Source organism: Stylophora pistillata, chromosome 8 (genome assembly GCF_964205215.1).
Source record: "Stylophora pistillata chromosome 8, jaStyPist1.2, whole genome shotgun sequence".
Lineage (NCBI taxonomy): Eukaryota > Metazoa > Cnidaria > Anthozoa > Scleractinia > Pocilloporidae > Stylophora > Stylophora pistillata.
In genome coordinates, this window is record NC_142526.1 from 7,715,862 (window position 1) to 7,731,424 (window position 15,563).

At 38.1% G+C, this 15,563-nt stretch overlaps 3 protein-coding genes across 3 annotated transcripts; 2 read left to right on the plus strand and 1 right to left on the minus strand.

Moving 5' to 3' along the window:
• Positions 1 to 190: 190 nt before the first annotated feature.
• LOC111328572 (dol-P-Man:Man(5)GlcNAc(2)-PP-Dol alpha-1,3-mannosyltransferase) lies at positions 191 to 6,728 on the minus strand. The gene is made up of 9 exons (XM_022933034.2): positions 6,539 to 6,728; positions 5,549 to 5,648; positions 4,358 to 4,505; positions 3,957 to 4,117; positions 3,723 to 3,843; positions 2,965 to 3,170; positions 1,570 to 1,634; positions 1,160 to 1,295; positions 191 to 529 (listed from the first exon to the last, which is right to left on the minus strand). The coding sequence occupies exons 1-9, from the start codon at positions 6,708 to 6,710 to the stop codon at positions 361 to 363; spliced, it is 1,278 nt and encodes a 425-aa protein (XP_022788769.2). The 5' UTR covers positions 6,711 to 6,728; the 3' UTR covers positions 191 to 360.
• Positions 6,729 to 6,745: 17 nt separating this feature from the next.
• LOC111328574 (riboflavin-binding protein) lies at positions 6,746 to 9,282 on the plus strand. The gene is made up of 2 exons (XM_022933036.2): positions 6,746 to 6,946; positions 8,042 to 9,282. The coding sequence occupies exons 1-2, from the start codon at positions 6,847 to 6,849 to the stop codon at positions 8,503 to 8,505; spliced, it is 564 nt and encodes a 187-aa protein (XP_022788771.1). The 5' UTR covers positions 6,746 to 6,846; the 3' UTR covers positions 8,506 to 9,282.
• A 1,696-nt stretch (positions 9,283 to 10,978) lies between these two features.
• On the plus strand, positions 10,979 to 12,926 carry LOC111328573 (casein kinase I). The gene has a single exon (XM_022933035.2). It carries the CDS (start codon positions 11,095 to 11,097, stop codon positions 12,151 to 12,153), a length of 1,059 nt encoding a protein of 352 aa, XP_022788770.2. The 5' UTR covers positions 10,979 to 11,094; the 3' UTR covers positions 12,154 to 12,926.
• Positions 12,927 to 15,563: the final 2,637 nt, after the last annotated feature.

Consider the following 15,563-nt stretch of genomic DNA (forward strand, 5'->3'; position numbering starts at 1 on the left):
TTAGAAGAGATAAACTATCAAATTTTGAACTTTGTTTTTGAGAGAAACAAATCTTGGTTTTTAGAAATGTTTTCTGAGAAACATGTTAAGTCCGCTCTCGAGAAGAAAAAGGTGGAAGCCATATTCGCCGCTATGTCCTTGCAGAATTTTAGTTTGCTTAAAATGCACAAAAGAAGTCAAACAACCGATATCTGGTAGACATGTTATATATACTCTATCAAATCTGTATTCAGTACTGCTACAAAACGAATTATATTAAAGCATCTCTGTTTTAAAATACTTTGAGCAAGAAGGAATCATCACTCCTTGTCATAAACCAACAAACTGGATTATTTTTGATTTTACTAACATTTGAAATATTCACTCTTTCTTGTCTTCTTGCCTAGAGCTTGTTTTGTCCGTAAGCAGAGGCTCGGCGTACCATAGGGCCCCTAAAAGTGCGGCGTGAGAGATATGCAGGGATATGGAGCTTATCACAGTAGATGGGTACGTATTCCAACACAGTTCTAGGACCCCAAGAATAAGGAGCCTAAAAAAGAACAGTAAGAAGATCAATAAAACTTGCTCCACTCTCTCAACCAATCACATGCCAAGCTAAAACCAACGGTGACTTGCCTATCCGCACTTTCCCGCGCTTTTGGCGGTTCGCTTGTTTTCCCTTGAGTTTTCATTGGCTAGTGATGATATCATCGTTTGTCTTGATTGGCCGTTTTGGTTACTCTGATTTTGGTACTTCGTCACTCTCTTGAAACTGCCATATAACGTTCCCTCAAATAGGTTTGTAGTTTGTTTTTGCTTAATATTACTGTTTCGTAAACCTGAATATCTAGTAATGACAAATGTCATTTTACATTCTTGCTCTCACGAGTTTTATGCTTTTCTGATTAGATTCCTCAACGGAAACGAAGAAACAACTCAAATTTGCCTCGCTCCCAAAATGTGTCATCGTAATTCAGTTGGTGGTGACACCCAATTAATACCTGTGAGTTAAAGTTTGAATCCCGTTGAATTTTTTCAGGCTTCTTTACTGCAATCCCTTTAATTACAGCTCAAGTGCGAGAATTTTTTTTACTTGTAGAAGTTTTCTTAACGTTTCTTAAAAGTCTTTCAATACCAAAGGTCCGCGGTTTATCAGCAGTACACAGAATGAATCTCCTACCTGGCCGATATCCACAGATTTGTCTTCCACAACAGGAACAAAAGAGTGTGGAAATACCACACATAAAATTGATAATGAAGTGACCGAGAGAAAGTCATGCCGATGAAATTAGACACAAATAACACATAAACAATCTGTAGGCATGGTTAAGGATAGGAGTCTGTTTGGCAGAAAGCTATAAAAAGACCAATGGAATGTGGGAAAAGGATATTCCAAACAAAAAGCTTGAGGATTATACGCTCTACTTAAATTTCATATATGCGCAAGACATGAGTTACCTTGAATAAAAAAGTACAACATTTGCAAGTAAAGCACAGCTGGTAGCTATCATTATTACAGAAAACTTTCATTTCTTACAAGCCAAACTCTAAACTTTCACATGGACTGTTGTTATTTGTTTCAAAGGATATGATTGGAAGTTAAAGTCTCTCTTTGAAAAGGTCTCTTAAAATAATACTGTAAAGATTCTGATTTTCTGTGGAATGAACAAAACTTGACAGTGTTAACAAAGCCTACTTTAAAATTTATTTATTTCTTCACTTGCAATATTTAGGCAGCTGGCCCAATTCAGTTTGTGGGTTCTTTAACATCCCCTTCTAACCAGTACAGAGAGGATGCAAGAGATGGGGCCTTGTGATTATCATCCTTATCTGAGAAGACTAGTCTAAGAATGTCTGACTATTTTTGAAAGTATACCCAGGGCTCAACACTGTCTTTTCAACTTACTAGCCAAGTGGCTAGTGATAACTTAGATGTTAAAACAATTTCAGTTTGTTTACTAGCCAAACTGGCTGGTGGAAATTGAAAACCACTCGCCAAAACTGAATTTCTACCAGTCTGTGGCTAGTTGGCTACCATTAGTGTCGAGCCCTTATACCAAAGGCAGTACATTTTACTCATTAAGATCCTGAGTGTTGGTCCAGTCTGGGACTGGAACCCTAGACCTACTGCACAGCTACCTGCACTCTACAACATGAATCAAGTGTTGGGTTGCAAAGGGATAAGCCCTCGCAGTGAAGGTCATTTTTTTAATTGCACATTATTGCACTTGGTTTGCATATTCTCCATACTGTTCTCTATACACTTTCTAAAGTGCTGATGAGACCAATTTGTTTAATTGTCAACAGTTTCTTTAGCTGGAGATAATTTCCGTTATTCTTGTGACCTTTAAGTTTGAATTTCCTTGTCAGCACCCTTGGAAATGTATGGAAACAGTATGGAGAATATCCATACTGAAATAAGGGTGTAAAGAGTTAAAAGGGATACTAGTCCATCAAAATCTCCAATGACACTGTTCTTTGGGATGCCACACAACCCATGGGGGTTGGGAGGGGGGGGAAAGGAGAATTGAGTGACATTTCAAAACATTTCAAAGCACTCTGACAAAAGAAAATAAGTGCATTGATCAGCAAATACAAAAACAATTAGGCAGTGTTAAATGGTTTCTAGTGGAGGCGCGGTGGCCTCATGGTTAGTGCGCTCGACTCCAGATCGAGTGGTCCAGGTTCGTGCCCCGGCCGGGACATTGTGTTGTGTTCTTACTAGGCAAGACACTTTACTCTCACAGTGCCTCTCTTCACCCAGGTGTATAAATGGGTACTGGCAATTTAATGCAGGGGGTAACCCTGCGATGGACTGGCATCCCATCCAGGGGGGAGTAGAAATACTCCTAGTCGCTTCATGCTACAGAAACCGGAGTAAAGCACCAGCCTGATGGACCACTAGGCTTGTAAACAGACTTTACCTTTACCAAATGATTTCTAGGATGCTTGTTGAATAAAATGAGAAGTATAAAAATACAATACCTTGTCCACTTAAACAGGTAAAATAAAATCAAAAGTGTAACGTGGCACATCAGAAGACCAACATGAAAATAACGATTTAGGAAAAACCATTCTGGTAAAAATCTCCAGTTCACAGTCCACTTGAAAAGAAACTGCCGGCCCAAGTTGAATGCCATTGTGATGTAACTGATGGGATTATCCAAAAGAAAAGGCAGGCCTAGAACCAGCTGGAAAAAAGAATCCACACTTTATAAATGATATTACATGATGATTTGATTGATTTGATGACATGATTGAACCGCCTCCCGGTTAGCTCAATGGATAGAGCGCTGGACTGTTGTGCGGGAGGTCGAGGGTTCGAGCCCCGACCGGACCAACACTCAGGGTCTTAAAATAATTGAGAAGAATTTGCTACCTTTCTATAACATCAAGAAATGGTTAGATATTCTAGTCTTCTCGGATAGGGACGAATAAATGGAGGTCCCGTCTCCTGCAGGGTTAGGGGTAGGAGACGTTAATTTCCCACACACGAGATTACTGTGTGATGGATGTCCTCCCCTGGGGTGGGATGGGTGGGAGGGTGGACTAGCACGAATGGTTCCTATGTTCCTTTCTAGTCCTTCCCCACTGCAAATAATGCAGTGAAAACGGACAAAATTAAATTAAATTATTTGAAATGAGAGAGGTTGCCCATGACAATGTTCTTTAACTTTCAAAACCACTAATAATTGTTAAAAAACATCTTGGTTGTGAGCTGATTACAACAAAAGAATTCTTACTTGAATCAAAGCACACAGAGCTAATCTTGGCACTGTCCACCACACTCCAAAGGTTTGTAACAAGAGCAGCAACAGACCAGGAGCAAAGAGAAGAATATTCATCTTCACACTCACAGCCAGGCTGTGAAAAATATATTCAAACCAACAGGGAGTGAGAAAACTCAAAGCAATTTTTACTACAATTCACAAAAAGTAACAACATTTACAACATATGTCCTTTCCAAGCAGTATTACCTGAACATAATGCATCCTAAATTCCATCTATCACGCAAAAAGCAGTTGACTGCAATATACAGGAAGAACATTGCCACAGGGTCATTGAAGAGACGAAGAATGTAAATTGAGTGGATTCTGTAAGATGTGCAACACATGAAGAAGAAGGCAAATGGTGGAACCTAGGAGGAAATCATTGAGAAATAATCATAATTGGAAAGTGATAAACATGTAACTTTTCCCAATGATATCCATACATTATACAGCAAACAGGCAATGAGAATACTCAAACTCATCAGCTAAAAGTTGATATTTTGATCTAACACCAAATTCTTGTAACTAATTTACTAGAAAATGTGTAGCAGCTTGAGGGGAGAATTGACACACAGACTAACACCACAAAACATAAGGAGGATACTTACAGAAGAGGTTTTTTGGTAAATTGCAAATACACTCACTAAGGTGAGTATGTATAAAACAGCAAAAATATACTGCGCAGTCTGAATGTCTGTTCCATGACCAGTCAGATAATATAATCCAGCAAAGAGGTAAACAAATCCTGCAGGGTAACTATAATAAAACAGGAGAAAGAAAAAAGGTTTGCTGAACAGATATCCAACTTAAATTTTCACTCACATATCAAAAACAGTAGACATTATTCTTCCTTTAAGCTCAAGAGGTAAAATAAATTTTTAAAACGTAAACCAATCTTTTCACTAGTTGAATTTTCAAGACTTCAAAGTAATTTTAATCAGTAATAAAATTGTACTGGTTGCCGCCTGAAAAGGAGAGCACAGAGTACAGGGCATGTATGTGTTTTTCTAACATGTTTGTTGTTTAATAAAAACTGTGCTCCCACATTAAACCTATTACTCCCAATATAATAGTAAATGGCATGTTATTTCTCCTCAGAGCATTCCCCCTGAATATTTCAAACATTAAGGTCTTGAGAATAAAGAAAATGAGTCTGAACAAGAGAGAATTTTGATTGTTTGTCCCTTTAACTCCCACAAGTGATTAACATCTAACTTCTCCCTTTAATATCCATACATTATCCAGCAAACAGGTAGTGAGAATACTCAAACTTATCAGGTAGTTGTTACCTTGATTGAACACCAAACTCTCATAACCAGTATACAAGGAAATATGTAGAAGTTAGAGAGGAGAATTAAAAACCAGATCTTGGATGTTAAAAAGTTAAACAAATCCTCTTTGTCAGTACCATGTGAATTGTCTAAAGAACAGTGAGAGGAATATGTGTACTGTATTGATTTTCAGGTTAAAAGGTTAAAACTGTGGCTCTGGACTTGTCCAAAGAGAACACTCTTTATAATATACCAAATTACCAGTGCTTTCAATAAGATTTGAAATAGGTGGCTACCTTAGTACAGCACCCACCGGAGAATGACTTGAGTGCCACTTGAGTGTGGTGACCGCGACTTGAGCACAGTGAAATATACCAGACGACCCACAACAGAATACCTGCCAGAGCTCTGGTGGGTGCCAGGTCTTGTTGAAAGCACTGAATTACATGGGCGTCCAATTATTCTTGATGGTTAATTTATTCATTTCTTTTTCTTTTTTTGAGAGAAAAAGGAGAAAATCACTCTTACACCAAAGGACCTGTTCCTCCTTTCAGGTATTGGTAGTCATATGTTCCATTGATTACACCCTCAACCTCTTCCATGTATGCCTCCCAATCTATTTCTGTGTCTACAAATCCAAGGACATTTAGATAATAAAATGTTCAGTTTTCTCAATGAATACAGTACAGTTTTGATAATGCTACTGTGGTAACTTGTCTAGAATTAACCAATCACGGCATAGGAAAGTGGCAGTGGTTCCAGTCAAACTTAATTGGCCATTTTACAGTACAATTCTGTACTTAGTTACCACGCCTTTGATTTGGAGTGAGGCCGAAGGTGACCTTGTTTTGATAGAGACAAGTATCTAGTTAGCATGATATTGAAAAATAGCAATGTTTGTATCATAACATGGTCACACTTTAAAGTCTTGGCAACCAAGCATGCCACTGTAAAATGGACTATTGTGCCAGTAAGTGCCGAGGATCAAAGGCAGAAGAGATTGAAAAAAAGGAAGAGAAGAATTAACAGCTTTTTCCCCAACAGTCGCTCTGTAATATGCATTTACTTGAGATCTGAATTTAAATTATCTTAATTAAGTAAGAACCATAAAATTAATGTTCTTCCTACATGGGTCTGGTAAAATAAGCATGTTTCAAATGCATCCAATAAGTCACTGGCTTTCCAGATTTCGAAAATATATCTGTTTTCCAATTACTTGAAGCAAAAAATAATAAAAAAGAAATACCCTTATCGAATGAGCTCCTAGGAGGCTAAATCTGAACTTAACTGACTTTTCATTACAGAAATCACGCGACTGCCACTTTAGTACATTTATATTCCGTGCAGATGAAATAGGAACAGATTGAAGGCGACAAAATTTTCATAAACAAGAAAAATCATTTTTTCTATTAATTCATTTCTGAAAATAATTTTAATCGTACATAATCAAATCCTAAAAATACAAGAATCACATCAGCTGATCGCAGGATCGGAGTAAATATTAATTAATATACTCACATTTGATTTTCCAGATGACTATCACATTTACCACAATTTCTCCCAACAAAAGACCAAGACCCACCACCCAGGTCTTACTTGGGTCAAACAACAGTATTTTTATCCATTCGATTACGAATTGCACATTAAAATCTTTCCACTTCGACTTTCCTTTTTTCTTAAGAGTCGCCATATTTTAACCAGACTCGGCTCTAACCTTGATTTTTGGCGTTTTATTTCACTGCATTGTGATTGGTTGCAGAGTATTCGGATTTCTACGGATATTTCCGATTTTCGACGGGAATGTGACGAAGGTTTCTAAACACAACATGGCGAAATCACTGCAGCTGTTTTTGTTGATCACAGGATTCTTAGTGGGTTTTCTCCTTGCTGAATGCTTTGCACAGCGCCAGATATGCTCTTATTATGGTATGAAACTTTCACCTTCTTCTACAAGTGTTCCTTTCGTATTCAACCGAGCTACTTTTCAAAATCGCTCGAGGTAAATCACCTTAGAGATCCTCATTGTAAAGCGGCCAATTTGATTAATCAATTTATTTTCCTAGATTTTTAATCTTTTCACGTTGCACTGAATGGTATCATGATTTTTACTCCAGCTCGTGCCCAGTACGTATCTTTATTTTGAGAAAGCAACTGACGGTCATGGCCGATTGTACAATGCGGCCAAGGTGCAAAGGGCATACGTATTTCCTAATAACTTGCGTCATGGGATGTGACGTTCCATGGGGTGCATATTGTGTTTCCCCTTGCGTTTGTCATCATCGCTTTTTTAAAATCCAGTCTTCAAACGTTCAAATACCTGGGAGGTTACCAAAGGGGCATGTTGAAGCTTCAAATTCATTGACAGATTCATGTTTGATTCAGCTGTGATACTGTCAGGAGAAATTAGATTCTAGTCTTTCCTCAACCTCCCGGTTAGCTCACTGGATAGAGCACTGGACTAATGTGCGGGAGGTCAAGGGTTCGAGCCTCGGCCAGACCAACACTCAAGGTCTTAAAATAATTGAGAAGAATATGCTGCCTTTCTATAACATCAAGAAATGGTTTAGATATTCTAGTCTTCTCGGATAGAGACAAATAAATGGAGGTCCTGTCTCCTGCAGGGTTAGGGGTAGGAGACGTCAATTTCCCACACACGAGATTACTGTGTGATGGATGTCCTCCCCTGGGGTGCGATGGGTGGGTTGTTGTCTTGCATTTCATACATGAGCCTCTCACTCGGGCATGATGGGTAACCATGCCCCATGTAAAGACATTAAACTTTGATTACTATTACTATTACTATTACTATTACTATTACTATTACTATTACTATTACTATTACTATTACTATTACTATTACTATTACTATTACTATTACTATTACTATTATAGTATCCTTGGTCAAACCCTTTGTCTAGTTGTTTCAAAGGAAGATATCAGCTCTCAGTGTGTGCAACAAACAAAAATCAACACATTACATACAAGCTTTGTTAAAATTTAACCCCTATTTCCACCTTCTAGGTAGTGAAAGGAAACCAAAAGAAGCATACAGCCTCTCCAATTGTACCTGGTATAGGGAGAGTTCCTGCTGCACAAGAACAGAAGTGACGTCGTCATTTTTAGGAATGCCTCACTTGGCAACTTCCAGCGACGACTGCCGGAACCGCATGAATTACATGATGTGTTACTTCTGCAGCCCAGATCAGTACAAATGGTTGAAAGAGGGCAAAGTTCACATCTGTAAAAGTTTCTGTGATGATATCCTAACCCATTGCAAGGATGCAAAATATGATGGAACTTCCATTGGGTCTATGTATTCCAGTGGAAAAGATTTTTGTGAAGCACAATTTTTCCAAGTGGGAGACAAAGACTGCTTTGAGTTCGATGAAGAAATATTTGCAAATGGGTCATTATATCCAGCTTTTTCAAATTTTGCAATGGTGCTTGTCATATTAAATCTGATGAAAAACCTTTTGTGGACTTGACAAGCTGTGAACTGTGATATTTCGTGTCACACATAGATAATAGTGGGCCAACATGGAAATAAAGGGAGAGTGAGACAGATCAAAAAAACTTATAAACAGTAGTTAGCCCAAAATAATCAATCCAAGTGCAGCAGTTTGAATGGATGCAAATTCAATAATGGTGGAGATTAATGACTACTTTAGATGCAACTCGGCAAGTCTCAGAGTAGTACCCAGTTGACAATCAACCCTTCCACTCTTATGATCTGGTTGTTAATTCTCCCCTCTCGCTGCTACACATTTCGTTCTAAATTAGAAAGGAGAATTTGGTGTTAGATCTAGATAACAACTTCTTCATGATAAGTTGAAGTATTCTCATTACTTGTCGTAGGGAGAAGTTACTTTGATCAGGATCATTTCCTCACAGTGATCCTTGTCATAATGGGGTCAGACTTCACTTAACACAAGGTGCACTACCCCCACTTTTTTAACAAAGTACTACTGATTCATTTTTCATGAATTTTGCACAACAAATCTTTATATGATTTTAAAATTATGTACAAGAATTGATCTTTGAACTGAATATTTCAGACTATATTTCTTAGCTTATTGCTAAAATGATGATTTGTTTTTCTCATACAAAGAATTATATAATCTGTTAAGTATTTAAATTGGGACTAGCTCTTATCAAACATATAGCAGCCTGCCAGTATTTTTGTGCTGAGGACAGAGATTTATATTATGTAACCTTCAAAGTTCTAAATATTATAGTATATTATATCTAATAGTTATTATTGATGTGCAAGTTTTCTTTCCTGTGTTGGCAATAAGTGTAGATGTAACAGCTGCGTGATTGAAGGCATGCATGGAGAAGGTCCTCAGAGACTCCTGTTAGACCTGCTAGATTCTCCCACTTGAAACACAGGGAGAAATAGACATTGCATCAGCAGTCAGTAAAAGCTTAATGCATTCTCCCCCTCAACTCATGCAATTGTGAAAGAACTAAAAATCAGTCAGCAGTCATTCTTCTAGAGAGTGTCTTTTTGTTACCATGGCAGAACCAGGGGGAAATTGGGGGGGAGGGGTGGGGAAGATGGAGACCATGATCTCCTTTCTAAATCCCAATTATTGTGCCCCATTAAAGATACTTTTCTCGGAGTTTTCGTTTTTTTTTTTTTTTGGTTTTTTTTGCCACTCATGTGCTGTGGCTTTTTTGGGAATCCACAGGACCCCTTAGGAGCAGTTGACAAAATGAGAAGCCAGTTTATCTTTGTAAGCCATTTCCTTAGATGTGGTTTTTTGACTTAACAACTTTTCTTTAAAAAATGTTACTGTCAAGAATAAGGGTATACTCTCATCTGTGATGATGCATATGAAGGAGAAAAAAGTCCTATATAATATGGAAATGATAAAATGTTGACTATCTTTACCCCATTTATATTTTCTTTATCTTTTCCATTATTCTTGTCCTCATTATTGCCATTTGTATTCTGGGCATAATCAAGGTCCTATGTAAAGAGACTGACCAAAAAAAAAATGATTCAACCCTACAAAGAAATTATTGATCTAGGTTTTACCCTCTGTTGGGATTTTTTGTCAAATTCTGACCGAGATAATGACTGAGATACAGAATTTGTACAGTCTTCAAGATGAGAATGTAATGTCTTACCAAAATGAACTCCAATTTTGCGGGAGAAAATTAATAAGAAAAAAAAAAATAGGAGCTTAATGGGTTTAACATCTTTTATATTTTAAATAACATATGGCCCTGACCCACGCAAAGTCACGTAAGAATTGCGTGTGTTCTGTTGAATGAGTTATTATTAAAATTCAATTGATTCGTCTCTTTAACGTCAGCTCGCGGATCTTAACGCGTTAAATACGTAATTAGATGATTTATAATCAAATATCAATCCCACATTCAGGAATTCGGTTGGAAACTAGCTGATAAAAGTCCTTTCCTTCTGTAGCAATACAGATGTGTGCTTAGTCACGTTTCTATCGTTTTCCGTCCGACACCCGCCTACGGTAATTGTTAAGTACCGATGTGGGAATTCCACAAATTAAAAAAAATTGGAAAATCATCGCGTTTTTAGCATCATGTTGGATTTTCCCAAAACTGTACTCAGACATTAGGTTATTGTTTTAAACAAAAATATCAATTGTCGAAGAGCGCGAAATAAAACGAGATGATAAAACGACGTGTATTTCCGGTCGCATTTGATCGAACCACAATCCAGCCCGTAGCAGACGGGCCAAGTGAAGTATTTTTGGCTTAGTGCCTACGTGTAAGGAAATTTTGGACAAAAGTAGCTTTGGCAGAGGGCCTTTGAAAAGAAAGTCCGATTTTCGTTACGGCTTAATTTTAGTAAAAAGTTACAGGTAACCGAGCGAAAGAGTTACTCTTTGTAGAATCGCCTTAGTTTTCGCAAATTAGACCGGAAGTAAAGTGTGCGTCACCCACAATCCCTTGCGTTAGCCTTGGCTACCCACGTCACATTCACTGTTTTGAGTTGTTAGTGTTCGAGAATGGCGTGTGTTGGGTGGATGTTTGGTTAATTGTACAAGATTTACTCACAACTTTTGGTCAAGGAAAGGATTTTTTTCACCATGGCTAGCGGAAGTAGTAGTAGTGCCAGGTCTGAATTCATAGTTGGTGGTAAATACCGCCTTATTCGCAAGATTGGAAGCGGTTCTTTCGGCGATATTTACTTGGCGGTGTCGAGCAATTCGGAGGAAGTTGCAGTGAAGCTCGAGTCCCAAAAAGCCCGTCATCCACAGCTTCTTTACGAGTCAAAGCTGTACAAAATCCTCCAAGGCGGTGTAGGAATCCCTATCGTTCGTTGGTTTGGCCAAGAAAAAGACTATAATGTATTGGTAATGGATCTGCTTGGCCCGAGTTTGGAGGACCTCTTCAATTTCTGTTCGCGTCGCTTCACAATGAAAACAGTTCTGATGTTAGCAGACCAAATGATTAGTCGAGTGGAATATGTACACAACAAGAACTTCATTCACCGTGATATTAAGCCCGATAATTTTTTGATGGGTGTCGGCAGGCACTGCAACAAATTATACTTGATTGATTTTGGTTTAGCGAAGAAGTACCGCGACACTCGAAGCAAACAGCACATACCTTATCGCGAGGACAAAAACCTTACTGGAACAGCACGTTACGCCAGCATCAATGCCCATCTCGGCATAGAACAGTCGAGGAGGGACGACATGGAATCACTTGGTTATGTACTGATGTACTTCAATCGAAGCAGTCTGCCATGGCAAGGTTTAAAAGCAGCCACCAAGAAGCAGAAATATGAGAAAATTAGCGAGAAAAAAATGTCTACCCCAGTCGAAGTCCTTTGCAAAGGTTTCCCAGCCGAGTTTGCGATGTACCTCAACTACTGCCGCGGACTTCGCTTTGAAGAGAATCCAGATTACATGTACCTCCGTCAGTTGTTCAGGATTTTATTTCGGACTTTGAACTACCAGTACGACTACATTTTCGACTGGACTATGTTGAAACAGAAAGCTGCCACCGCACAAGCCACGGCAGCCACTGCGACAACAACGGGTGGAGTACCTTTCACTCCTGCGAAGAAACCAGATCATTCACACGGTGCATGTCACCATTCGAAAGCTAAAGGCAACGTCTATGAGATGTACGAGTATTGAACTCAAACTCTATACTCCAGAAAGGATCGATGACTAATTTCCATGTCCAAACAAACGCTGAATCTTGTAGGATTTAACGTCGAAAGAACGCAAGATCTGAGCGCGGCGCGTGATATGCATTTAAGTAATGTCCTCGCCGCCGACTGAAACAGATTTTAAACTACAACCTTCTCCTCATTTTGTTTGCCTTTAATTTATTTAACACACTACCGAAGTCTTCAGCATCGTAGTTTTTTTTTTCTTTAAGCGTTAAAACGTCGTTTTTAGGCGAAGTTTTATTCTTGCTCGCGAGAAAATGTTACAGTTTTTTTTGTTGAGAAGAACAAAATTACCTTGTTTTGCTCATGCGCTCAAGAAGAGCGAGCGAACAATACTCAATTCAGTTTGGTAAACAATACAGCTAGGTGTTTTTATCATGATCTACCTCTTGTGCGATTTCAAATCTGTGTAATTTCTCTCTCAAAGTATATAGAATATTTGTGGCTTTTGAAGTAGAGGGCTCGTCTGAACATTTGTAATTCACTTTGACCAAAGTGATCTACAATACACGAAGACATATTTTCTGCTTTGGCTAGATTAGTATATGTATAGAATGATAATAATTGTTACTGCTTGCTGTTGTTTATGGTTTATGCCAATAAAAAGTAATATATCCCATCACAAGAATACTTTTAAGGCTTTTAACTGTTCAATTTGTATTTCACTTTTTAGGTCTCAGTGTGCAGTTATATGTAGCAAGGTTTCCTGAATAAATGTGGTTGATGAAATGAAAATGGCTGGCATTATATCAATTTTTCGTTGAATACTGATTGAGATTTCTAGGGAAAAAAGTTTCACATCTTGTTCTTGGGACATTGATGTGTCATCCCTATAAAGTTGTACTTAATTTGTGCCAAATTGAAATTATTAAGATGCATTTTGAAGTGATATTTGTACACCACATGTTGAAAAGAAGCAGCAGCTGATAGGGATTGATTCAATAATTCTAAAGATGTTATGAAGGTAATCAGTGCAAGTTTAAGTGTTAATGCCATTGTTTTACAAGCAGTGTTTAGATAGTCAACTTTGGTTATTTCCTTTTCTCAGCTGTTTGAATCTTTTACAGAGTAGTTAATTATTTCTAGGATTTGTCTGGGAAATCCGATACTAATTCATGCTGGAGTCCAACAAAGGTCACATATTTGTGTCAAGGTTAAGTGTCTTTTTTCTAATTTTTGTTTTGTTTTTTTTTTTTTTACATTTCTCTCCACTCAAGGTAAGCCATCACCTATCTGAATGGTAAGTTAATTGTGTATGCAATGAGAAAAGGGTGAAATGGAATAAATACAGCATTAACTTTGTTCTTCTTTGTTCAATATTTCAGATACGGTTCCATTATTCTTCAACTTGTGCTGTGTTCATTGCAGGGAATCTGATGGTGGCAGTCTAGAGAGTTCATCTTTACCCAGTTATTTGAAGTTGGGAAATTGATGAAGGAGCAAAGAAGAAAGTCTGCAGCACTTGAGAAGTGTTACTTCATTTTCACTTTCCCCCACTTAACAGACAACTGAGCAAAGATGCAATTCTTGAAGACTACATATTGGTGACCTTTGCACCAGCAGCTCATGTTAATGAGGGCAGAAGCTCATCTCATTATTTGCCTTATACCATTACCTAGCATCAGTGTCTATATTCTCCGTATGGCTCTCCGTGCATTTCCTAAGGTGCTGGGAAGGAGATTTTTTTGTTCAACAATCAAGAGTTCTTTTAGTTGTTGATTATTTCCTTTATTCTTGTAACCTTAATGTTTGACTTAGGGGGGATGTCCTATGGTAGGCAAAGGTTGTTTACAAGCTAAGTGGCCCATCAGGTTGGTGCCTAAATCTGGTTCAGGGCTCGACACTAACGGTAGCCCACTAGCCACAGACTAGTAAAAATTCAGTTTTGGCTTGTGGTTTTCAATTTCCATTAGCCAGTTTGGCTAGTAAACAAACTGAAATTGTTGTAACATCTAAAAACATCTAAGATGTCACTAGCCACTTGGCTAGTAAGTTGAAAAGTTAGTGCTGAGCCCTGCAGTTTCCATAGCATGAAGTAACTAGGGGTATTTTTACTTCCCCTGGATGGAATGCTAGTCCATAGCAGGGTTATCCCCAGCATTAAATTCACTGGTACCCATTTAAGTCTCCTGGGTGAAGAGAGGCAATGCAAGAGTAAAGTGTCTTGCCCAAGAACACAAGACATTGTCTCCAGGCCAGGACTTGAACCCAGACCACTGAAGTTAAGGGCACTAACCATGAGGCCACTACCCCTAGGGAGAAATTAGGGAGAAATGAAATGAAAGTCACTTTTTGGGTTTAAGGGTAAAATCAACTTTCTTGAGTAACAAGGTAATTTGGTATATCAACTAAGTTGAAATTGTAAATTGGCCACCATAAAGAGTTAAAAAGCTGACGTTTCGAGTGTTAGCCCTTCGTCAGAGCAAATGGAGGAATTGTGGGTTGTGTGGGGGTTTATATGAGTAACAGCCAGCAAGTGAAGTATGGGACTGAACTTTCTTTATCCAAGCACACCCAATGCCCCGTTTAAACTTTCTAAGTTCAATGATTTGGAATTAGACCATGGAAATTAGCTGTTTTAAGCAGAACAATGAGCCAGAAGGAAAAGAGTAAATATCTACAGCAAATGCTAAGTGGTGTTTTGCCCCCATTTGACAAAAAAATACGAGAAAGAAGGGTTTTTTCAAAGTTAATACAAAGTTTCAACCCTATCACTCCCAAAATCTCGTTACTAGTAATTCTCCTTACCATCTGCCATACAATTGTTATGATGTTAGTTTGGGGAATTTGGTATTGGATCTACTAACAATCCCCTAATTGATCATCACTTTTATTCTTGATGTTGTAAGGAAAAACTCAGGGGAGTCTAAGGATTCACATTGGTACTTGCTGCTATTTGCTACTCATGTTAAGTTGTGATTGTATTATTTACAAAAAAAAAAATTCATAAACTTCAGCCTAACTACTGACAGGAGTAATCTTCCAGTGTGAAATAATGGCTGAACTCTGTTAATCAAAGTATTTGTTATAAATAAGCCTTTCTAAAAGCTTCCAGAATTAGGATTTGAAATTTTTGGGAGTTTGGGATGTCATGCTGATTGAAATGCTGGTAATTATTCAAGATTAATCTCAAACCATCTTCATTGACTGTATATATCTAAAATTAAAGGAACATGGAGAAACAAGTGGGCCAAATTTCTTGTCAAATTCTTTGTTTCCTGAGAAAATGGAAGGCAGTGGTGAAGAGTGACAAATGTTCAGAACAAAAACGATATGAAGCTAAACTGGAACCTTGCCTTGATACTGTAAAGGGACATAAGCTGGGTCACTCTCAAAGGTTTAATTTGGGTCTCATTGTAGTTACATCTTAAC

What these genes read in the sequence shown, in the direction of transcription:
- LOC111328572 (XM_022933034.2), bottom strand. Translation starts at nt 6,710, where the DNA reads ATGGCGACTCTTAAGAAAAAAGGAAAGTCGAAGTGGAAAGATTTTAAT. An exon ending in GGAGGAACAGGTCCTTTGGT is followed by an intron (nt 4,506 to 5,548) that starts GTAAGAGTGATT and finishes GTTTTATTATAG; the next exon opens with TTACCCTGCAGGATTTGTTT. An exon ending in TTAGGATGCATTATGTTCAG is followed by an intron (nt 3,844 to 3,956) that starts GTAATACTGCTT and finishes TATTTTTCACAG; the next exon opens with CCTGGCTGTGAGTGTGAAGA.
- LOC111328574 (XM_022933036.2), top strand. Translation starts at nt 6,847, where the DNA reads ATGGCGAAATCACTGCAGCTGTTTTTGTTGATCACAGGATTCTTAGTG. An exon ending in CCAGATATGCTCTTATTATG is followed by an intron (nt 6,947 to 8,041) that starts GTATGAAACTTT and finishes TCCACCTTCTAG; the next exon opens with GTAGTGAAAGGAAACCAAAA.
- LOC111328573 (XM_022933035.2), top strand. Translation starts at nt 11,095, where the DNA reads ATGGCTAGCGGAAGTAGTAGTAGTGCCAGGTCTGAATTCATAGTTGGT.